We start from the raw sequence: 23,452 nt of genomic DNA on the forward strand, positions 1-23,452 counted from the left end.
GAGTTTAAGTGAATGTGTGTGTGTTGGCTTTTGTGTTTGGAAGTACTTGTCTGGAGGGAATCATTAGCTGGTTTAATTGGAGTAATTTAAAATCAGGTTTCAGAGAGACACACAACTTCTCATCTCTGAAGATTTGGCTAAGATAGACATCAGACCTGGTTGTACCTTCCATCTTCATTGGCTAAGGTTCCAATCAGATACTCTATGGAGTAACCAGGCAGATTTCTTTTAGGAACTTTCAAAATTCAAAACTCCCTTAAGGAAAGCGACATAGGGTAGGGGGGTTTTCCCTAAAGATGTAGCCCATTCCAGTGGAGACAAATGCTGGCTTGAGTTTCACCACTAGGTTTACTTGCATGCAAAAGTTCCCAATAAAATCCAGCTGGTTTAAATTTTGTCTGCAGACCTGAAAACCAGCAAATTTGGCTTGGCTTTTTATTTTGCAAAAAATGCTTCACACAGCTATAATCTGGAAATATTGAAGTGTCCAAACCCTCCACAGAAACAACAGAACAGCTGTCCCCTACCTTCATTTTTTCCCAGCTCTATCCTTAAAGGCTTAGGTGTTAAGGGAGGGGAAAGATTGCCTCTGAGCATGATTCTATGAATCATCCATGACTACCTTTGTCTTTTGCTCTAAACCAAAAAGGAAAGATTAAAGAGTTGCCATTGATGAGTGAGACAACTCACATTTTGGCATCACTAGAGAAGGAAGGAGCATTTTAGATCATGGAGGGAAATGAAACAACAAAACAATACTGTTACAATTTGAAAAATCACAGACTCCAGTATGTGAAAGCACAGTGTTATCTTTTCCATTTTCCACCCTTACGCTTTCATTGGCTTCATACAATCCCCTTGTTGCCCATAATTGGGGATGGAGTTAGTGCCAGAGCTACATAAAACAAGCAGTCTTTCCTTTATACTTTCTGTGTATCATGATTGTGTATGTGAAGTCATAAAAATCATTTATTATGAGCATGTGTATTCCCGGCTTAAAGAGCCAAGTATTCTTGTGACAACAATATAATAGCATCAAATGTATTTCCATAAAACACCACATGTGGACACTTAATAGTTATTGCCCTGGCACCTACATGCTGGGATATCATCTTAAAGGAGGACTTCTTCAAAAAACAAACGTTTGGTACTTACACAGATAAAATCACCTAAGTGAGACAGGTTAGTAAGGGGTAAAGATTTAAGAATCCATTGATAATGACAACCATTCAACTTCTGTTAGTAACAGATTGTCTCAAATCTTCTTCTTGAGTTCTTTTCATGGTTCAAGAAGACCCTTTACAGCATTGCAAACATCAGTAAATACTCTTCCAATCTCAAAGTTGCAAGAATGCCCTAACACTACATTGGTATCTAGTAAACATAATTCTTATTCTTCTCAACCATTACTCTTTGGAAAGCATTTACTGGGGGCTTGTGGTACAAATCATAGTAAACAAATTGGTTTTCAAACTAGGTAAAAGATGTGGAATGGATAAAAGCTGATTTGTTGGGCAGTGTGAGTGTTTGGTGATGTTTTTAAAGTGTGTGTCTGTGACAGAGATTATTTCCACTATCTCTTGAATTTCTGCTGGCTTCCAGCTTAGGGTGGAATGGTTTCCTTTGGTTTCCACTGACACTGAACACTGGGCTTTCCCAATTTGCAATACACTCAGAGTTTGCCAGAACTCTGGGACTGATGTTTTACTCTTGCATTAGTACCTGGGTCAGCTGGTCAGACACTGTAGGCATATGGTAGGGACTTTCAAAGCAACTCAACTTCAGAAAGAGGCCAGAGCCCACTAGTCCCTGATGGTACATCTACTTCAGGTGGGAATCAAGGCAATCTGAAAGGAGGGAAGCCATATAAATCAGACTGCAGAGCTTTTTCCATAGGGCACCTTATCTTAGGGATACACTGCTGTGTGTCCCTGAGGTCTATGTAGGAAGATGCTGTGGGTGATGTTTTAAGTTTCCAGCCCAGCCATCATTCCATACCTGCATCTCAAGTCTCTCACTCTTCCTAGTGTAGCAGACAGCCAGAAATGTACAATGGTATTTTGTTTGAAGTCCATATGGTAGTTATTATATTAAGAATGTACACTAAGCATATGTCTACAATCCTAATAGCTCCTTCCAACACTTCTACATGGCTGCATCAACCCAGTTAATTTTTCTCACTGTTCTTTGGCCCAAACTTCCATTCCAACACCCCTCCTCTACAATGAAAATATTGTTGGTTTTAATTGTTTTTGTTCTTTTAATGCTGCCAGGTAGCTGAAAGGGAACTTGTGAGGTGGTAAGGTCTCTTACTGATCCAAATATAGTTATTTTCCATTGGTAAAACTGGCTCGTCAGTGACTATCCCTATATCTGGTCATGCCCACCCATTCCTGATTGTTTTCAAAGCCGTGATCTATTAAAAAACATAACTCTCCAAACTCTTCCTCTCTTCCTCTCTAACAACTTCTATTCCACTAGCTCACAATACTGTGATTTACAATATGATCTGTTGCTTTCACCTCCAAAACCATGTGTTTTCTACTCTCTACCAATGGTTCTCTATCCTGACCAAAACACTGAAAGCATCTAGAGAGATTTTGAAATTAAGAATGTCTAGTACTTTAATTCTCTCTTCTCTCTTGACCTATTAAATCAAAACCTATAGTGATAAGGACAAGGAATCTAATTTTAAATGGCCCAGAGTTAATGCTTATATGCAACCACAATCAAAACATACTTTTCAAATTTAAAAAAAAATTATAGGTTCTATGTGGACCTTCTGCAATATACTTTATATGTCTTGTCTCACTTAATACTCACAAGTCAATAAATGTTATTATTCTCATTGAATAGAATAGGAAAGTGGGTACAGAAGAGTTTTTTGTTTAAGTACCTCCAGTCACACATTTAGCAAATTTTAGAGCAAGGACTTGAGTCTGTGGCTTGAAGCCAAAGGCTGGTCTCTTTCCACAATGCCATACTGCTCCTCACTATATTGTCTGTATTTACTGGTAGCCTCTCTTTATTTTCAATTCTCATTATGTCTTTGTGGGATTATTTAATGTGAAGAAACAGCTGGAAAATCCATATTAACAAAGTCCTACTATCTTGTGTTGTAATGCAAGTCAAAGGAGTTTAGGAATTAAAATAATGGGGCCCTATTTGATTTGGGTATAATTTAACCCCAGTAGAGATAATGATATTGCATCTCACACTTACTTTTAAGAATATGGTGAATGTGACATTAGTATTGGTGCACGAAAGATAAGGAGAGACTGCATGACTATACATCCCATGGTCCCATATTTCCCCCAAAACAGAGAAAAGCATTCTCATCCCCAAAATGAAGACCATTCTTCAATGGTCTCACCACCTTTCTCCAAGTGCCCTCTACTCCTTTCTCACCTTTCTTTAACCTTTTTATCACTTTTTTTCTCCCTCTACCTACTATTCAATTGAGAGTTATAAGAGAGGAGAGAAGAAAAAGAGGTAATATTAATTAAGAAGCTACCATTTGTCAACAATTTTCATTTGTGGTACATTATTACTCCTGAATTAGTCAGCTTTTGCAGGGTTAGGCAGTTACATACAATCTCCAAGCTTCAGTTACTTACAAACCAAAAGACTGATTTCTAGGTTATGCCACAATTAGGCAGCTCTGGGCTGACAGCTGAGGCTCTGCTCCCGATTTCTAGACTTAGGTTAAAGGCATGGTCACTCTTTGGAACATGACATTTTTGTGGTAGAAACAAAAACTAAGTGACGGAATCACTCAGACTTCTGCTTGACATAACATACATGATTGCTGCTCACACTTTTTTTATATAAATGTATTTATTTTTTATTTATTTATTTTTGGCTGCATTGGGTCTTTGTTGCTGTGCATGGGCTTTCTCTAGTTGCAGTGAGCGGGGGTTACTCTTCATTGCGATGCATGGCATTCCCATTGTGGTGGCTTCTCAGGTTGCAGAGCACAGACTCTAGACACAAGGGCTTCAGTAGTTGTGGCATGCAGGCTCAGTAGTTGCAGCTCATGGGCTTTAGAGCACAGGCTCAGTAGTTGTGGCACACAGGCTTAGTTGCTCCACAGTATGTAGGATCTTCCCAGACCAGGGATCGAACCTGTGTCCCCTACATTGGCAGGTGGATTCTCAAGCACTGTGCCACAAGGGAAGTCTCAACTGCTCACATTTTTGACTAACTCAAGTCAAGGTCAAGCCCAACGGCAGGGGGCAGTAAAACAGACTCTTCTCACGGAAGGTGGTTCTCTAAGCCACATGGCGTTGGGTGGTAGGAGTTTAATTCATTACAAAGAAAGAGGAGTGAATCCTCCTACAAAATAATACAGTCTGGGGGGAGGGATAAATTAGGATTTAACAGATACACACTACTATATATAAAATGGAAAAACAACAAAGCCCTACTGTATAGCAAAGGAAACTACATTCAATATCTTGTAATAACCTATAATGGAAAAAAATCTGAAAAAGAATATATATATATATATATATATATATATGACTGAATCACTTTGCTGTACACCTGAAAGTAACACAACTTTGTAAATCAACTATACTTCAATCTTAAAAATAAATAAATAAATAATATAATCTATTTCAACTCCCTTTCTACATGTGAACAGCATGAGGCTCAGATGTTAAACTAACTTGTCCAAGGCTACTGCAGCCAGTGGATGACTCAACTAAGATTGTGATGGAGTTCTGGTTCCAAAGCCAGGGTTCTTTGTTATGAGCAGTCAAGTTGAAAAGTAGAGAGGTAAACGTTGCAGTTCTCCCCTCTATGACTCTTTCATCTTTCACATCAAATCTGTTCTGATCATCGTGTTGTCTCAAGAACCTAAGGGTCATCTTTGATTTAACTTTGCATTTTTAATATCAAATAAAACTCTAAATTATATAATATTTTAAAATGATGTAATTTATTGAGCACTTATTTTGTGCCAAACACAGTTCCAAACTCTCTTTATATATTGTCACATTTAATTTTTAATTAAATTTTGTGGTTGGCATTATCCGACTTTAAAGCTAAGGGAATAGAGGACCAGTAAGTTGCCTAAAATGACAGCTCTGGGGGGAGACAGAATCCAGATCTGATTCTGATGCTTCTGCTACTCTGCTTTCTGATCATTCTGCTTTCCAACAGAAAGCTCTTTGTTTTAAATATGCCCTTACACTTCCTCTCTTCTCTACTCCAACTTCTCCCACCTATTTTTAGTTTTCATCTTCCCATGCCTAAACTGCTGCTGTAGCTTCCTTATTAAATCTGCCCATCATGGATAGACTAATTCTCAAACTTTAACTTGATCTTGTTATTTCTGTGTGCTCTCCACTGCCCCTGCTTTCATCTTTCCCACATCTGAACGCCTTCATCCAATTTTCAAGGACACCCAAAATGTAAATCAGCCTTATTTCCCACCATTCATCAAATGCGTACCTTTCCCCTAGGTGTCCCTTATCAATTCCCACTGCACTTGATTCACCTTATTCACCTTACCCAAAATTCCAGTGAGAACTTCATGAGAACAGGGTCACGTACCATCCCACTAATGTATCCCATGTTGATTGTCATGGTGCTAGCTTTGAAGTAGGAAATATTTACTCAACTGGAAAATCTTTACTTGGGTCCAAATATGCTGATTTCTGTCCCATGGTCCTGTGGACATTTATAGGTGATTAGGTATAAATGATCCATGAACAATTAGCTCTGCTGGAATGGCTCTCCGAAGTAGAGGACAGACTCTAAGTTCTCCATATCCCATGAGGACACATTGAGAAATTGAAGAATAGCAGATTAACTAGCAGCAGACCTGGAATTAATGTTGCATCACACCAACCACTCCAAGAGGCAATAAGAGTAGCGTTTGGGAGGTCAGACATCTCCCAAACCACAGGGTGAAAATTTTGCTTGACTCCCAGGAGTAGAGAACAAGAGAAATTATGGTGTCAGGTGCTTGTGAATATGTATGCTTAATAGAGGGAAGGGTTATAAATTAGAGCCTACATTGATGGGCACAAAATATTGTTTGTATGATGTTCTCTGAGTTTCCATTGACTAAGTACAAATAAGAATCCTTAATAAATATTTGTGCCCACCCAAATACATAAATATTTGCCTCTAAGTCACATATGCCCCTGTTTTGCAAGATTTTTAAATGGATTCCCAGATATAACCCATGGAGAAAATAAATGTAGGTAAAGTGTGCCCCACTAGTATAGTATATACTTGCAGCAAACAAGCACATAGTTTATTTTGTCTTACCTAGAATTTTACAAAGTTGTCTACTTCTGGGCTCTTTGATTTTTCCAGCACATAAAAGTATTCTGCAGAACTAGTGTTTCATGGAACAGCTTAGAAAACTCTGCCTCTTCTAACAAACCTGGACTTTATTATGTCTACCTGGAATCAGGTTTCTGAAATAGAAAATGACAGAAGGTTTTACTTCAGTCAGTTGGCCTCGGGAGATCTTTCTAAGGAAAGGGGACAAGGGAGAAAGGAAGGAAGGGAAAAGAGAAGGAGATAAAGAACCATAAAAGGAACCCCTTCTCTTATCCCTGTTTCCCTTCTCTTCATCCCCGCCTGTGCATATTTCTTCTCATGGAAGTTCCCAAGAGCTCTGTTATTTTAATAGTATTTTTCACTCTCAAAAATCTTGCAAACATAGGTATTACTAGTCTCATTTTACAAATGAGAAAACTGAAACTCAGAGAAATTCTCAAAATTCTCCTCATCCGATGACCAAGATGCTTACTCTTCGCCCATCAATGAAAAAACTTGACTGTTAGAATTAATCACCAGGTGAAATAGTTTCTTAACAGATTTTTTTTTGATTGGGCAACAATATGCATGGCAGTTGGGACACTGAATTTACATTTTAAGAAGTGGTGATAATATGTGAAAAATATGTGATTAATGTGAAGACCCTTGGCTAATGTCAGTTAAAGATGAGAAAGAACTAAACATGATATAGCTATATATTTCAAAATGTATGTCACTGCACAGGGACAGATGTGTTATTTCAGACATGAAACTTGCTCATACACACTTTTCGGCCATCAGATAATCACATGGGCAAGGCATTGTGTCATCCATGTTATACTGTGAATTAGATGGATATGATGTCTATTCTCAAGAAGGTTGCTGTCTAAGAAGAATTAACAGTATATCTCATACTTTGATATTCAACATTTTGCTGAAGATTCGCAAATGTATGTGCATTGAAAAAATACTACAAGTGTATACTTTTTTCTCATTTTAAAACTCGGTAACTTACAAACTTTTCTGAATCACCTCATCATTCCAAATGACTATGAAGACTCTCCAAAAATGTATCTCTACCCTTTATTTTTTTCCCTAGCTCTCTTTTCCTTGGTGTTTTCCATCAGTGTATGAAAAAATTGTGTACACCTGCCAGATAAAGTCTTGTACATTTCCAAAAGTGTGCACACTAGTGAATCATTCAGTTCCAAACAAAGACATCAGAAAGCTATCTGGACAATTAATGGTATTGTCACGTATACTTTTTCATTAAAAAAAATTATGTACGTTAAAAACCTCCAAACATGAAAACATAAACTTTTAAAATTGATAAATATAGTGTAGATTATTCCCATTCTTAGTTTACATTTGTCTTATTACAAGACTTCCTATATAATTCAAGGTAAAAATTCAAGATCTCCTAGAATGTAATTCACAGTAAAAATTACTGTTCAATTTTGGAAACATATTTTTGTCTATTGAACTCATTCCAGATATAGGCAGATTTAAACTGTGGGATTACTTTACATTTTTCATCTGAGACTCAGGTTGTATTGATGTAGGCATACATTACAGCAACAACAAAAAATAGTTACACTGCTCTTTTGTGTATTATTCTTTGTATGCCCTTTGCCTGGTGAATACTCTGGAAAGCTTTACATATGGTCATAACTCTACGTCTATAAAATGGAAAATACTCATATTGACATCATAGTCTAAGATATCACCTGGAAAATTGCGGTATTCATTTTTTAAAATATTTCTGTTAAATGTCAAAGTTAAAGTGGTTGATTTATTTGATTTGAAATTGAAAATGATGAACGTATTTCAGAGGTGTGTGCAAGTTGAAAAATCCTACAGGTATATGTGAGGCATTTCAGATGCTTTAGTTTTTAGATTTTATGTCTTCTATTGTGATTTTCATCAACAGAAAATTATATATATGTATATTATATATATAATCATGGATATTTGTGATCAGATACTACTACTAAATGCTTCTTATTGTATAACACTATTAAATTCAACTGGTCCCTATTATTTTTCAAATCTATTTCCTAATCCATATGGCTGCCACATTAAAAAAAGCTGAAAATGTTTTACATGCTTTTGTGGTCTCCACGACATTTTTTAAAATATATATTTGGTAGAAAATTTTGCTACAAATTACATCTTTACTATTTATCAACTCTGTGATCTTGGACAAGACAGCTATTCTGAGTCTGAGTTTCTTTAAGTTGAGCTAATAATTCCTATGTGGCTAGTTGTTATAAAATTTAAACAGTGTTTGTCAAAGTGCCTTGTAAAGTATTAAGCACCATATACATGGAAGTAAGGCATTTTGTATGTTACATGAGTACGTACATGCATCTCTCTCTACCATTCTGTATACAGATATATGAATATATATATTCTGCCAGCATCATCATCATCACCTAGGAAGCTTTAAGAGATTCAGAATCTTGGCATTATCCCAGACCTACTGAATCAAAATTGGCATTTTAAGATAAACAGAAGATTCATATTAATGTTTGGAAAGCATTGCTCTGTGTGGTCTAGTGACAGTGAGACCTCTCTCTATCTATCTATCTATCTCTCTCCCAACAAACACACATATACATGTAGCAGCCAGAGAGCTATGCAGTGATACCAACAAAGGAAAGTAGATTTATTATCTTGAGTTGATAAAAGAACAGCTTAGAATGCTACTTCTTATTTTAATTAGAACTGACCTTCAATAGTAATCGAAGGGTAAAAAGTATTAAACGGTTCATTCCTGGAATGGTGATGACAGTCCAGAATGAGGCAGAATGGATCACTGCACTGAATTTTTGACTAAAATAATCTAAGAAGTCCCATCCAATTTTGTAATTCTACCCTACATGCACACTTGTGTATTTACAGATATATACCCTAACCACAAATATTCTATTCCTATTTTCGATCTATATCTTTAGATCTATTTTGTATGAGCCCAAAACTACAGATGACAGATTTTTTTTCTTACTTTCAAGCTTTAAAACATGGGCTTCTAAAACAATAATACTATATTGATCAAATCTAGTGTTAGTTTTCAGAAAGAGTATAATTTGCATTCCAATTGCCATCTCAGTGACTATTTCATTATTTGCAGAAACTATTAAGAAAAACATAGAACATTTGAAATATTTTAGTAGTGCAATTGAAACTCACCATAATCACCAAGCAAATCCATTAGACATGTGAACACCGCTGTCATTCAACCACAGATAAAGGAGTGGTTACCAGGCTTGTCAGTGCAGTCATTTACTAACACTGAGCTTTTGGCTCATGACAAAAGATCTAGGCAAATATTCTTGAAGGTATACTTATTCATTTATATGTTTTTTGGTTTTGTTTTGGTTTTGTTTTTGATATACATAAAGCTGTACATATTTAATGCATACAGCTTGATGAGTTTGAAGATAAGTATACACCATGAAACCATCACCACAATCTATACCATAAGCATATCCATCACCTCCAAAGATTTCCTGCCATCCTCTATTATTATTTTGTGTGATAATGTAAATGATCAGGACCCTATGGGGCTCTCCTGGGACAGACCCCTCCCCCATACCCTCTGCTTTAGCTCCTAGCATCTGATGCACATTTCCTGAGTTTTTCAGATGTTTTTTTTTTTAATTTTTTTTATTTTACAAATTTAATCAGTTATACATATACATATGTTCCCATATCCCCTCCCTTTTGCGTCTCCCTCCCACCCTCCCTATCCCACCCCTCCAGGCGGTCACAAAGAACCGAGCTGATCTCCCTGTGCTATGCGGATGCTTCCCACTAGCTATCTACCTTACGTTTGGTAGTGTATATATGTCCATGCCACTCTTTCACTTTGTCACAGCTTACCCTTCACCCTCCCCATATCCTCAAGTCCATTCTCTAGTAGGTCTGTGTCTTTATTCCTGTCTTACCCCTATGTTCTTCATGACATTTTTTTTTCTTAAATTCCATATATATGTGTCAGCATACAGTATTTGTCTTTCTCTTTCTGACTTACTTCACTCTGTATGACAGACTCTAGGTCCATCCACCTCATTACAAATAGCTCAATTTCATTTCTTTTTATGGCTGAGTAATATTCCATTGTATATATGTGCCACATCTTCTTTACCCATTCATCCGATGATGGACACTTAGGTTGTTTCCATCTCCAGGCTATTGTAAATAAGGCTGCTATGAACATTTTGGTACATGTCTCTTTTTGAATTATGGTTTTCTCAGGGTATATGCCCAGTAGTGGGATTGCTGGGTCATATGGTAGTTCTATTTGTAGTTTTTTAAGGAACCTCCATACTGTTCTCCATAGTGGCTGTACCAATTCACATTCCCACCAGCAGTGCAAGAGTGTTCCCTTTTCTCCACACCCTCTCCAGCATTTATTGTTTCTAGATTTTTTGATGATGGCCATTCTGACTGCTGTGAGATGATATCTCATTGTAGTTTTGATTTGCATTTCTCTAATGAGTAAAGATGTTGAGCATCCTTTCATGTGTTTGTTGGCAGTCTGTATATCTTCTGTGGAGAAATGTCTATTTAGGTCTTCTGCCCATTTTTGGATTGGGTTGTTTGTTTTTTTGCTATTGAGCTGCATGAGCTGCTTATAAATTTTGGAGATTCATCTTTTGTCAGTTGCTTCATTTGCAAATATTTTCTCCCATTCTGAGGGTTGTCTTTTCGTCTTGTTTATGGTTTCCTTTGCTGTGCAAAAGCTTTGAAGTTTCATTAGGTCCCATGTGTTTATTTTTGTCTTTATTTCCATTTCTCTAGGAGGTGGGTCAAAAAAGATCTTGCTGTGATTTATGTCATAGAGTGTTCTGCCTATGTTTTCCTCTAGGAGTTTGATAGTGTCTGGCCTTACATTTAGGTCTTTAATCCATTTTGAGCTTATTTTTGTGTATGGTGTTAGGGAGTGATCTAATCTCATACTTTTACATGTCCCTGTCCAGTTTTCCCAGCACCACTTATTGAAGAGACTGTCCTTTCTCCACTGTACATTCCTGCCTCCTTTATCAAAGATAAGGTGACCATATGTCCGTGGGTTTATCTCTGGGCTTTCTATCCTGTTCCATTGATCTATCTTTCTGTTTTTGTGCCAGTACCATACTGTCTTGATTACTGTAGCTTTGTAGTATAGTCTGAAGTCAGGGAGCCTGATTCCTCCAGCTCCATTTTTCGTTCTCAAGATTGCTTTTTAAACCACCACCAAATGGAAGAAATTAACTACTTGTTGATCATGAGCATATAGTCTGAAACTTCTGATGCCTAAGGATTGATAATGTTAACTGCCCAGTTACCTCAATATCAACCAATCAGAGAATTGTGCATGAGCTGATCACATACCCTGCAACCCCTCCCCTCACCTGGCCTTTAAAATGCTTTTCTGGAACCCTGCAGGGAGTTCACGGTAATTTGAGTATAAGCCACCCGTTTTCCTTGCTGGTCCCTGCAATAAACCTTTCTCTGCTCCAAACTCCGATGTTTCAGTTTGTTTGGGCTCACTGTGTGTTGGGCACACGAACTTGCATTTGGTAATAATTTGAGCACTTAACCTAAGATCTACCTTCTCAGAAACATTGTAAGCATAGAATTCAGTATTGTTAATGATAGGCACCATGGTGTACAGCAGATTCCTAGACTCATTAATCTTGCATCACTGAAACTTTATACCCGTTGACTAATAACTCCTAAGTTTCTACTTCCTCCCTGCCCCTGGCAACCACAGTGTGTTTAGCCACAGTGGAAGAAAATAAACCTAAGACATGCTTTTATCTTATTTGAAGTTTGTGAACTAAATAAAAGAATATGCCTCATTGATGCATGCTATGACTGTTTAGGGAAAGCATATTATTTAGTTCGTTTAGTTTTTACTACATACATTTTAGTAAAAATGATGTTATATCCATGTTAGGTGTCTACACCTTGATTTATCGTATTACTAAAGTATTGGTTTTTCAAATTTGTAGATGCTGATATGTTTTCCCTTCTTCCCAGCAGCAATGCTCCTTAGATCCACTTCAGCAGGACGTTTTCATACACTGATGATCAAAAGAGTCCATGATACATGTAATCTCAATCCTGATCATTAGGTGAAACAATTCAAAACTCACTTCTAATTTACATACCTTCAGATGAGACAATATTGACAAAATTATAAATAAAACTGACCCTGGGATACCCAAGAAGATCATTCTTGAATTTTCATTCTCACTAAGATGTTGCCATGGTATTGGTGTTTTTATTTAAACTTAGAAAGAAGACAATAGAATTTTAACTATGCCATGAGATGCATTAATGGGGATAAATTAGGATTTTGGAATTAACATATACACACTACTATATATAAAATAGATAACCAACAAGGACCTACTGTATAGCACAGGGAACTATATTTAATATCTTTTAATAACCTATAATGGAAAAGAATCTGAAAAAGAATATATATATATATATATATATATATATATATATATATATATATATATATATATATATATATATATATATATATAACTGAATCACTTTGCTGTAGACCTGAAACTAGCACAACATTGTAAATCAATTATACTTCCATTAAAAAAAACAGCTACAAGAATATATTTTAAAAACTGTTCTATGAAAATGTTCATTTTCATCAAATTTTTCATCCAATGAGACTCTTCTAGATTATGATTTATTTAAATTTTAATTGAAGGTTTACAGATTTGCAGTTTGTGCTAAGTTTAATTTCTGTTTAAAGAATTCTGACACTTATTTTTAAATCATTACTTTGTGTCTGATTTACCACATTTTTTACAATGCATTTATCACTTCATATAAATTATACAAAGTAGAGGTTTGGTCTGCATCAGCTCTCAGCCACTGCTGTACAAGGCTTCTGGAAGAAAAAAGGAGAAATGATCCCATCTCTGAAGCTCATTTGGGGAGAATACTATATAAATTTGTTCTTACTGTAAGGTTGAAATTAATCTTGATTTCCTGTCAAATGTACAGGGATTTTACAATATAGTTCATAATAATGTTTAATTACTCTAGGGTAGGAGTTAAGATAAACAAGTCACTGACAGTGTTTATCTATAAATATAGCAGATGGTGTGGGACTGAGGTTGGTTATTAACTCTGCCGACTTTAATTTCATGGTTATAAAACACAGTAAATCTCACTGTTTATAAAAGGTGGGAAAGAATCTCCAATGGGCTTCAGTAGCCAAGAAACCTTCTGTAACATTAATCTCTCTGACTGATATTTGGTATCCTCCTAGGGTGCAATATTTAAGATTGTGGAGTGACTGCTAGTCACATTAAAATTTTCACTGGGATCATTAGCTAGCATTTCTGTCATTGATCTATTATAACTTTGTTAATGAGTTCCATATGAGTGAAATTTAGTGAATGAGACAATTCTTTCTAAGCCTTGCTAGGTGAATGTTTAACAATTACTTTAGGCAGTTATATATCTAAAAGATAGCCTAATTAATCAAAATCATACCTTTTTTCTTATACAAAGATGAATTGTAATACCTAACTAGGCAAGATGTACTGAATAATCAGCCAGTGTACATTATATACATTTACATTTAGGTCATGAATCTGCCTAAAATATCACAAAATGCCATAAAATTTAAAAAGAAACAAAATAGTTTATTCTTAATATTCCAACTTATTTAAATATGAGTTGATTATGATCACTTACTTCACTAAAAATCTGTATGCTTAATTTGATTGAAATTAATTCTTCCCCCAAAAAGGACCACTATTATAAAAATGGTATTATTTGAAATAGCTCAGTTTTTCCATTCCGACTTTCTAGTGAATAACAGAATTATTTTATAACCACAAAAGTGAAAAAAAATCACAAGCTCTACCTCTATTGTTTTTACATTCAGAAGAAGTTGATTTTTCACTTCCCAAGAAGGTCAGACTTTTATAAATATAGGATAATCTGATATGAGTTGGGGATTAAAACAATCTTGAACTAAAAATGTCTTAACTGTGTTGGAGATCAGACACCTTGAGAATGAGTTTTTAATGACAAAATCCTCAGTTACTTTTCTAGCTCTTGTATTGGGCTGCTTCTCCTGGACCCACCCTGAGAGTTTTATTACTGATCTGAAACAGTCTGGCTCCTGTGCTTTCTACAAATTAGGCTCAGCACAGATCTCAAACCTTGGCTTCCAAGGAGCTGGCTTCTGAAAACATCAGCCCTGGGTGGAGAGAGGCTGAATGGAACTGTTGGTAATATACCTTCTCATCTCCTTTCCTGCTCAGAGCCTCTTGTCACTCTTGTCATTGGATGCAATACTCCACTACTTGATACACTCACTTCCACAAAAAACTATCCACTCAGACTTAGACTTCCAGGTCTCAAAATGCATGAAACATCTATAAAAGACAGCAAAGGCTCTCTCAAGTGGAGGCTTTATCTGTTCCCCACCCCCCTTTTTTAAGCCTCAAAACCCACCTGAACAAATTATCATCAAAGAAATTGGTTATTGTGTTATTGGTATGTTTGACAGTCATATATATGTGTTGACTTGAATCAAAACTAGGGATGATTTCACTTCAAAGTTATCAATAAAGTCACCTAAAATAGATCTATCAGTTAAGTCTACAGATTACATCTTGTCTTATGAGTTGTGAAGTGAGGGTGGAAATGTGGTTAGGAAAACATGGTCGAGAAGACAAGGGCCACAGAATGGCCAAGAGGATCCCTTCAGTAAGGCAAAAATAGGTAAAAACAATAGAAAGTGAAGGGGCTAAAAAAGGGAGACAGAATAAGGGAAATAACAAAACCGGATATTGAAGTGTCTAGGTAGAGAGGCAAAGAGTGTGATTTGTTTAGGGAGTCTCCTTTATGTACTTTAAGAATTCATAAATACTGTGAGTCTTAGGGAAATGAGATATTATTAAAAGCACATTCATACAATCACTCTTGTAAAGAAGGACTCTTTCTATATCACAATGTGTAGCCTTAAATTACTGTGGTTTTTTTTTTCCTAGTCTATGTATAAGGTACAATGAGCTGTCTTATAAAATGTAATCATTTTCCTAGTCATGGTTTTGGAAAAACAAACAAACAAACAAACAAGCACACAACTTCTATTATGAAATTATATGATTAAAGGGTGAAAAAAAGCTGTTAAAATTGAATAAAAGTATGCCCCGTTTCACCCAAATCTATCATATTTTATTAAGATAATGTCATAGAAATAAAAATTGTTGCCTTATAATACAAAGCAAATTACAACCCACAGGATAAAGATAATGCATGACTTTTAAATACTTTCATCTCATTTTCATTATTTTCTTTCAGATTATGTGACACTGCATAATGTCAAAGGCATTGCACTGCATAAAGGAAAACATGCAAAGGAAATAACTCTCAGCAGATTTCATTCCCCCTTCAATGGTCAGTGAAAAATCCATCCCCTAAAATATTTTCAGTATTTATTCTCTCTAAAAATCCAGTAATTAAAAAAAATCTTTTGTTTCTAGAAGTCATCTATGCTGTCATGTGCATGACAGTCATCTGTGGAATTCTTCTCTTGGTGATGGTCAAACTGAGGTAACTGGATGCAATTCAGAAGGGAAGGACTAGAAAGGGACCAGCCCTGTGAAAGCACATTTCACAATGATAGAGCTTACCAGGGCTGAGAAGGAAAGCTTCTCCATTAAGACTTAGGAAACCATTCTTAATGTGGGATGGGTACATGAAAATGTTACTCTGTCTTCATATGTAAGGTAAATGTGATCACAGGGATTCTTTCATGTTGCATTTTATAATCACATATGCATTGTTCTCCCAATAAAATGGCTCCCAATCATTTCCCTGGTTTTCCTACAAAACCCAGATTGAACTTTGCTGCATTCCTTAATCAGATCACTTGCAGGATTAATCAGCTCATATAATGGACCTGCTGTGTACTTCATACACTTTACACTTAACTGAAAATTTACTCTTCACTCTAATTTCTTATATGCTAATAAGCTTTATTCATATTTTACCATGTAGTTATTAAATGAGACATGTAATGAGGCCTCACTGGGTATCCTTAGAAAGACGTATTACTATTGCCTGATGTTAATTCACTCTTCCCAAATCTTCTGTTTCCTTAGCTACCTTCATTGTGAATGTGAGACCTCAGGTTAGAGACACATCAACTTCTAGATTTCTACATGTCTAGGGTTTAAAATATTTCTACTTATATAACACTTACAAATAGATATAAAGTGGTGTTCAGTTGCTTAGTTTTAATGTTAAAAAACCCTCATATTTAAATATAAATGCTGTTCATTTGCTTATTCATGATACAAATGTATACTTTTTTTATACAAAATGGAATACAAATATTCCATCACAGAGGTATAATTTGAGTATCGTAAATGTTAATGAAGAACTATATATATTAAGTGTGTATATACATATATATTATATACATACACATAAAATATACTTATCAGTAAGATTAAGCCTGAGGGCAGCAGAGGTGGTGGACATTTCTCTGATCTCATGATGCTCAGAGAAGAAGTCAGTAAACTTGATGGTGCTTGTACAAATATGGTTCATCAGACTCCAAGGCTTTGACGACCAGACAGATCAAGTGCAAGATTTAGTGGGGAAGGTGTATGGTGGTATCAAAGAGTTGGGCACGTGATGAGTGTGTGCTCTGTCTACAGACATTCAAACTTACTTATTTTTAAAAGTAATCCCAGCTAAACATATTCCCTTGTTGGATCCAGCTTCTCTAACTGTTTAATTTAATGCTGACCAATATCAATACCAAACACACTGCTTCTCTCCAAGGCCTTAAAAGTTGTATTTGTATGAAAAGATATTCTTTGAGTTCCAAGATATAGTTTAAAGGCCAACAAATAAGAGTCAGTTTCAAGGGGGAAAAATAGCATTTGGAATTTATTAAACTTTCTTTTATTTGGTTTAAAATATTTGCGAGCATGGTTCAGTTACTGGGCCTGCCTAGATATTCCATCACAGAGGTATTGTTTGAGAGAAGCACAGAAAACTTTCTAGCTTAGCAAAAATCTTCAAGGTTTTCAATCTTTATTTTTTAGTCACTCACTTAATGTATAAAGTTCACATCTGCCACCTTGGTTTTTTTACAGATTACTGTTGTGCCCCAGGTAGATGAGGCCTATATGGCTACTCAAAATTTCCTATATATCAGCTGTTATTTAACCTCCTTTCTTGCCTGTAGAGAAAGACACATTTCTTTACTGGATGACAATGGGAGTGTTATAGGCAAAAATCTTGAATTGACTCTAATATGTATTTAAAAGCAAATCATTCATATTATATATTATAATATTTTTATTAGTTATAATATCACATTGTAATATATTATAATTATATTATACCATTATTATTATATTACATTTAGTTATCAATTATTTTCCATGCAATTTAAATTTGATCCTTACATGTAATCTGAAAGATCCAGACCCAAGGTTAAGAAATGACAAAAGTAAAAGCCATCATGGAAAGAAGGAACAAAACAAAACAGAAGCATCAGTAACAACAAAACAGAAGCATCAGTAACAACAAAACCTGTGTTACCTCACATTGGAGATCAATAATACCTTTTTCATAAAGCAGGCTGCTTTCCACTCACCTGGTGGGCAAGTCTAATCCATGTGAATACCTTCTGCAGTAAAGATGAAGGATTTTGCATTTGCTCCATGTTATGCTAAATTAAAACAGCCCTAAATCTTCAAAGAAATTTGCAGCGAGACCAATCATTAAAGTTTAAATATTTGAGAAAGAAGACTATTTTTCTTTTCGAAAATGGTTACTTGGAGATCATAGTTAAGTGCATGATACTTAGAAAGACCATAGAATATTCTACTTTTGAAACTTTATATTCAAAAACTTAATTATCTTCCCCTCCATGCATAGAATCCAACCAAAAAATAAGCACAGACTCATTTGTAAAATCCTTAAAATAGCTTATTGTTAACTTTTACTTTTACTTTTATACAGAACCTTCAGAATATCAAGTCAAAACAAGAGACCCTTCACCAATCCAAATACCTGGAGGACTCATGATTCATTGAGAGTCACGAATCATTAACAATCACTTTCTTTAAAACAAGTCTTTGTAGCCAGTCAACAGAATACCCTATCCATTGTCAACAAAGAAAATGTTAGGATGGATTTAATGATACTGGATCTTTAAGTATGTTCATGTAAGGTATAATAATTAGAATGATGTTAGATTTGTTTTTTCTTAGGAAAAAATTCAAGTATAAATTTACAGTGGTATCTTTGGACACTAGTATAGAATTACAGAATTACCCTTGAAGGCAAAAAATAGTGTTATTCTAAGCTACACTCTATGTGATTTGTTTCATAGTAAATTTGAGTCCATATAAGAGTAATTGGTTGTATCATAATATAACATTTTATAGTTAGCAGAGTATTTTCTGATCAATTTTATAAATACCTATTAACTGGCCAAAAGGAAACTGCTAATAAAAATAACCAGTATATGTGTTATTTGTATATCCATTTCCGAATCATCAACTACATCATTAGCATTAACTTTAAGTTTCTAAATATATTTGATTAGATGATTAGTCTTAAAAATCGGAAGTGATATCTTTGGACTTTTGTAATTTGAATACTATTGAACTGTACTTTGTTAACTTGATGTTTTTATGTCATGTTCATAAAGATGTAAAGCAACTACACTGGCCAAAAAATCCATGTACATTTCAATGATATATTTCATTTGTAAATTTATTTTTTTCCTATGCTAATTATGATGAATTTCTGCAATAATAACATAACATGAAAATTGTGACTTTCTATATTGTTACTATAATGTTACTTTTGGCCTGATTTGACATCAGAATATAAGTGTGAATAGAAAATTGTGGAAAAGATGTTTGTTAAGTTTTTAATACATATGTGTTTTTAACTCTCTGCAATCACATTATACCCATTTCTAAGAACACACATGAGTTAGTTTTATCTGTAGTGACACAGAGACTCAAATGTTCAAGAACAGGAACATATATTTAGTGATATATTTACAATTAAATATATCACTATTTAAATAAAACATTTAAAATAAAACATTTTCTACCTGTTGGTATCAGATCTATTGCTCTTCACTATACTTCAGATCAAATTGTCTACATTAAATCAAATTTAAAGTTAACATTTGGCTATGTTTACTTGGAATAATGGAAAAGCCATCCTTTGTCTTTCCAAACAGGGAAAAATAATTTGGTGAGTCACAAAGCTCCCTCAAGGAGCTCTCCATATTCCAGTGGCTGCTAATTCTCTTAGTTATGTGAAGAGAATGTAGGTCTTTCCATCTCAAAGTCACTGCCATTTGTGGCAGGCTTGCTAATGCCTGGGAAAAGAACTGTGCCCTAGAAAACAGAGGAACAAAGTCAAGTTGCTTTTAGAAATATGTTTGTGTTGAGCAGAAAAGGGGGAGATGGAGTGTGAAGTAATAACTAATAAAGAGATTAAGCAATTTCTCAGTCTCACACTAGTCAATATAAAAATTAGTAATTGAACACAGGTATAGCAGATTTTAGAATCTTTTATCTTAATTCCTAAACTCTACTGCCAATCACTTATCCCAGCTGTAATTGTGTCATTTTTGTACATAAACAACCAGGAAATACTTGTTTTAAATATTCTTCTCTAAAGTACCATCTATATCAACCTAGATTACATGTCTAGTAATTATATGCTTTTACCTGTAATAAAATGTCTTAAACGATAAGGAATACATAATATTTCCTACATCAAGAGGTCCAAAGCAGAACATCTCAAATGTCGGTTGACTTAGCAGTTCAGTGATACCTTCCAGGACTCAAATTTCTCTTTTCCACCCTTTTCATAGTCAATGAATGACTAGCACAGGTCAGACTTTATAAGAAGATGTGGAAATATAGGAATTCAAATTGCCATAATTGATAGTCTAATCCCTGAATCACCTGAGGAAAGGGTGAATTTCCAAGTAAAATCAGAGTTCTACTTAGCAAGGATGAACAGGAGAGGGATCTTGGGTAGGTAGTCAACAGTTTCTGCTATAAAAGTCTAGACTATCTCCTTTGTAAATTAAATGATGCCTCTCATGACCTCAAACAAATAAACTGAACAGTTTGGGCTTAAGTTCTATTTTTCATTGGGCTCTTTGCAACTAAAGAGCCCAAATCTAAAACAGTGTTTCTCAGGCTGTCAAGGAGCTCAAGTTCTCCCAATTCAGGATTTTTTTTCTATTCATTAACGAACACAGTTCGTCTGGTAGAAAACAATATTGGTTGGTTTGTGTAGGCAAGAACATTTCATCTTCCAGTGAATCTTTTTCCAGAAACATGGATATCATCCATTCGTTGGCAGGGGAAACACTTGAAGGCTGTACTACTGACCGTCAAGTTACAGGATCCAGTGAGTGATGACGTAAACACTACTGTCTGGGTTTTTTGTAGGAACTGACATCCAAGCAGAGGTGCACTTCAGAGGACTCATCTGTGTTGGGAACCTCTGACTCAGTAGCACTAGAAAGGTTAAATAAATGTTTCCCAGATTAGTATTAGTAGACAATGTATTAGTATACAATGTTTCCAGATATAATAAAATAAAACATCAGGGGTCCCTGATGCCAAATAAGTGTACCATCAGGACAGAAGTGTCATGCTTAGAAGGTAAAGGTGAGATACAAGCTATGAAGAAAAACATTGGGAAACAAAATTTCCACAAAGAGGAAATTCAGAAGTTATAGATGTTCTGCTAAGAGCAAGCTTCAGAGACACCTATTCTTTTGGGATCATGCCATCAAAATTTTTCTCTGCAAACAATAAACAACTGGACTAAAACAGTAGAATTTAAAGGTATTTAATAGGAAACCAAAATTTGTTAATGCCCCTGATACCTCAATAGTAGAGGTCTTCCGATGTTTTAAGATCAGTTTTGAGGTATTTGGAAGAGTGAAAATGTGGATGGGAACATGTTGTCTAGCATTTCATGTTTGTATTGAACCTTGTTAGAACTGGGGGCATGCAGAAGGGGGTGTAGGAGTGAGGATCAGGAGTGAGCAGAAGGGGTAGTGCTCAGCATTGTTGGCGGAAGTATTGAAATTCACGAGGATTGTTCATTGTACAAATTATAAGGTGTATTCCACCCATGATGGTAGTTCTTATTTCAAGTGTACAACTAGGTAATAAAGAAAACAAAACATCATTTTACACATTCATCTGGCTGTCTTACAAATACTGTAAATTTCATCACAGGTATTAATCATTTTCCATATTTCCTCCCTCCACTCCTGCCATCTTTCTTTCCTCTAATTTTTTCAAGTTTCATAAAGGACGGGAGGGAAACAACTTCAGGAAAAGAGAAATCAGCAGCAGAATACTGTAAAATGGCTAACAAAGAGGCACCACCCACAAGAACATTCAGATCCACGCTTTTAGTCATTTCACATCCCATTCTCTTTCACAAATGCATTTCAAGTGAAATAACTTATAAAGTAACATAAGTACATTCTTTATCTCATAAGCTATCAGCCTGAAGACAATTAGACATCGAAGGTGATACCACCTCACACTTCTGAGAATGGTCATCATCAAAAAGAAAAGAGGTGAATGTTGGTGAGGATGTGGAGAAAAGGGAACCCTCCTGCACTGTTGGTGGGAATGTAAATTGGTACAGCCACTATGGAGAACAGTATGGAGGTTCCTAAAAAATTAAAAATAGATCTCCCATATGATCCAGCAATCCCACTCCTGGGTATATACCCAAATGATATGAAACCAGAATCATGAAGGCAAATCCACACTCCCATGTTCATTACAGCATTATTCACAGTAACCAAGATATGGAAACAGCCTAAGTGTCCATCTATAGATGAATGGATAAAGAAGATACACAGACACAGACACACACACACACACACACACAGAATTATTATTAAGCCATAAGAAAAGGAGAATCCTGTCATTGGCAACAACACGGAGGGAACTTGAGGGCGTTCTGCTAAGTGAAATAAGTCAGACAGAGAAAGACAAATTCCGCATGATCTCACTGATATGTGGAATCTAAAAAAGCTGAACTCATAGAAACAGAGGGTAGAGTGGTGGTTCCCAGGAGCTGGAGTCTGGACAAAATGGAGGCATGGTGGGCAAAGGATACAAACTTCCAGTTATAAGATGAATAAGTTCTAGGCATGTAATGTACAACATGGTGACTGTAGTTAACTATTCTATATGTTATACTTGAAAGTTGTTAGGAGAGTAGATCAGAAGAAATGGTAATTATGTGAGGTGATGAAGGTGTTAATTAACCCTAGTGTGGCAATCATTTCTCAATATATAATTGTATCAAATCATCACATTGTACTTCTTAAATTTACCCAATGTTTCATGTCAATTATATCTCAATAAAGCTATGGAAAAAAAAGAATTAATCTTGATTTCCAATCATGTCTAAAAATACATGTTTGAGTCTTTGAATCATTCAGTAGAAAAAAAAGAGAAAGTAGAGAGAACTATTAGCAAATAACTTATATTTTTATATAAATATTCAGAAAATTGGTAAGAATAGCCAGATTTTGGTTATGGGACTACCAAACCTATGGACTAAGCATGAAGGGAACATTGTTAGTGTGGGTGTCTGATGTAATGCATGTAACCCATGTTTGGACAGGCAACACCTAGAGAAGTTGGCTTCTGCCAGTTGCATTTCAGCTTATTCATCTTCTTTGAGTGACTGGGAGGCATAAGTATACAAAATTATAATCTAAATATTTTAGGGTTTGAAGAAGACAAATAGTCCCTCTTATCTGTCAGGATACCATTTTATAAAGCCACATTCTCATCCTCTGCTGTTCAGAGTATGTTTCTTGGGGATATTCTTTGTTATTAAGACTAAATTTACGATAGTGGCAGCTCTAATATTTTAATTGGTAATTGGTCTCACATAGGAACATAGGAAACAGGTCTGAGTAACCAAAGCCACTTTAAAAACAGGAAAGGATCCAAACATTATACTATTGCCTTACAACATATTATAGCATGTATGTAATGGTAATGGATATTTACATTTATTTATTCATGGTCTGGTCTCATTAAGCCCTAACGATGAGAAACATATCTTAAAGTTG

General features: G+C 35.3%; 1 protein-coding gene across 1 annotated transcript in view; it reads left to right on the top strand.

Moving 5' to 3' along the window:
- The window catches only part of GFRAL (GDNF family receptor alpha like), a 59,215-nt gene extending 40,832 nt beyond the window's left edge, over positions 1–18,383 (top strand). Inside the window, 4 exon segments of the mRNA XM_060111459.1 lie at positions 15,628–15,723; positions 15,810–15,879; positions 18,310–18,328; positions 18,330–18,383. Coding sequence (XP_059967442.1) covers positions 15,628–15,723; positions 15,810–15,879; positions 18,310–18,328; positions 18,330–18,383 — 239 coding nt within the window.
- Positions 18,384–23,452: the final 5,069 nt, after the last annotated feature.

Source organism: Mesoplodon densirostris, chromosome 10 (assembly GCF_025265405.1).
Source record: "Mesoplodon densirostris isolate mMesDen1 chromosome 10, mMesDen1 primary haplotype, whole genome shotgun sequence".
NCBI classification, from domain to species: Eukaryota; Metazoa; Chordata; class Mammalia; order Artiodactyla; family Ziphiidae; genus Mesoplodon; species Mesoplodon densirostris.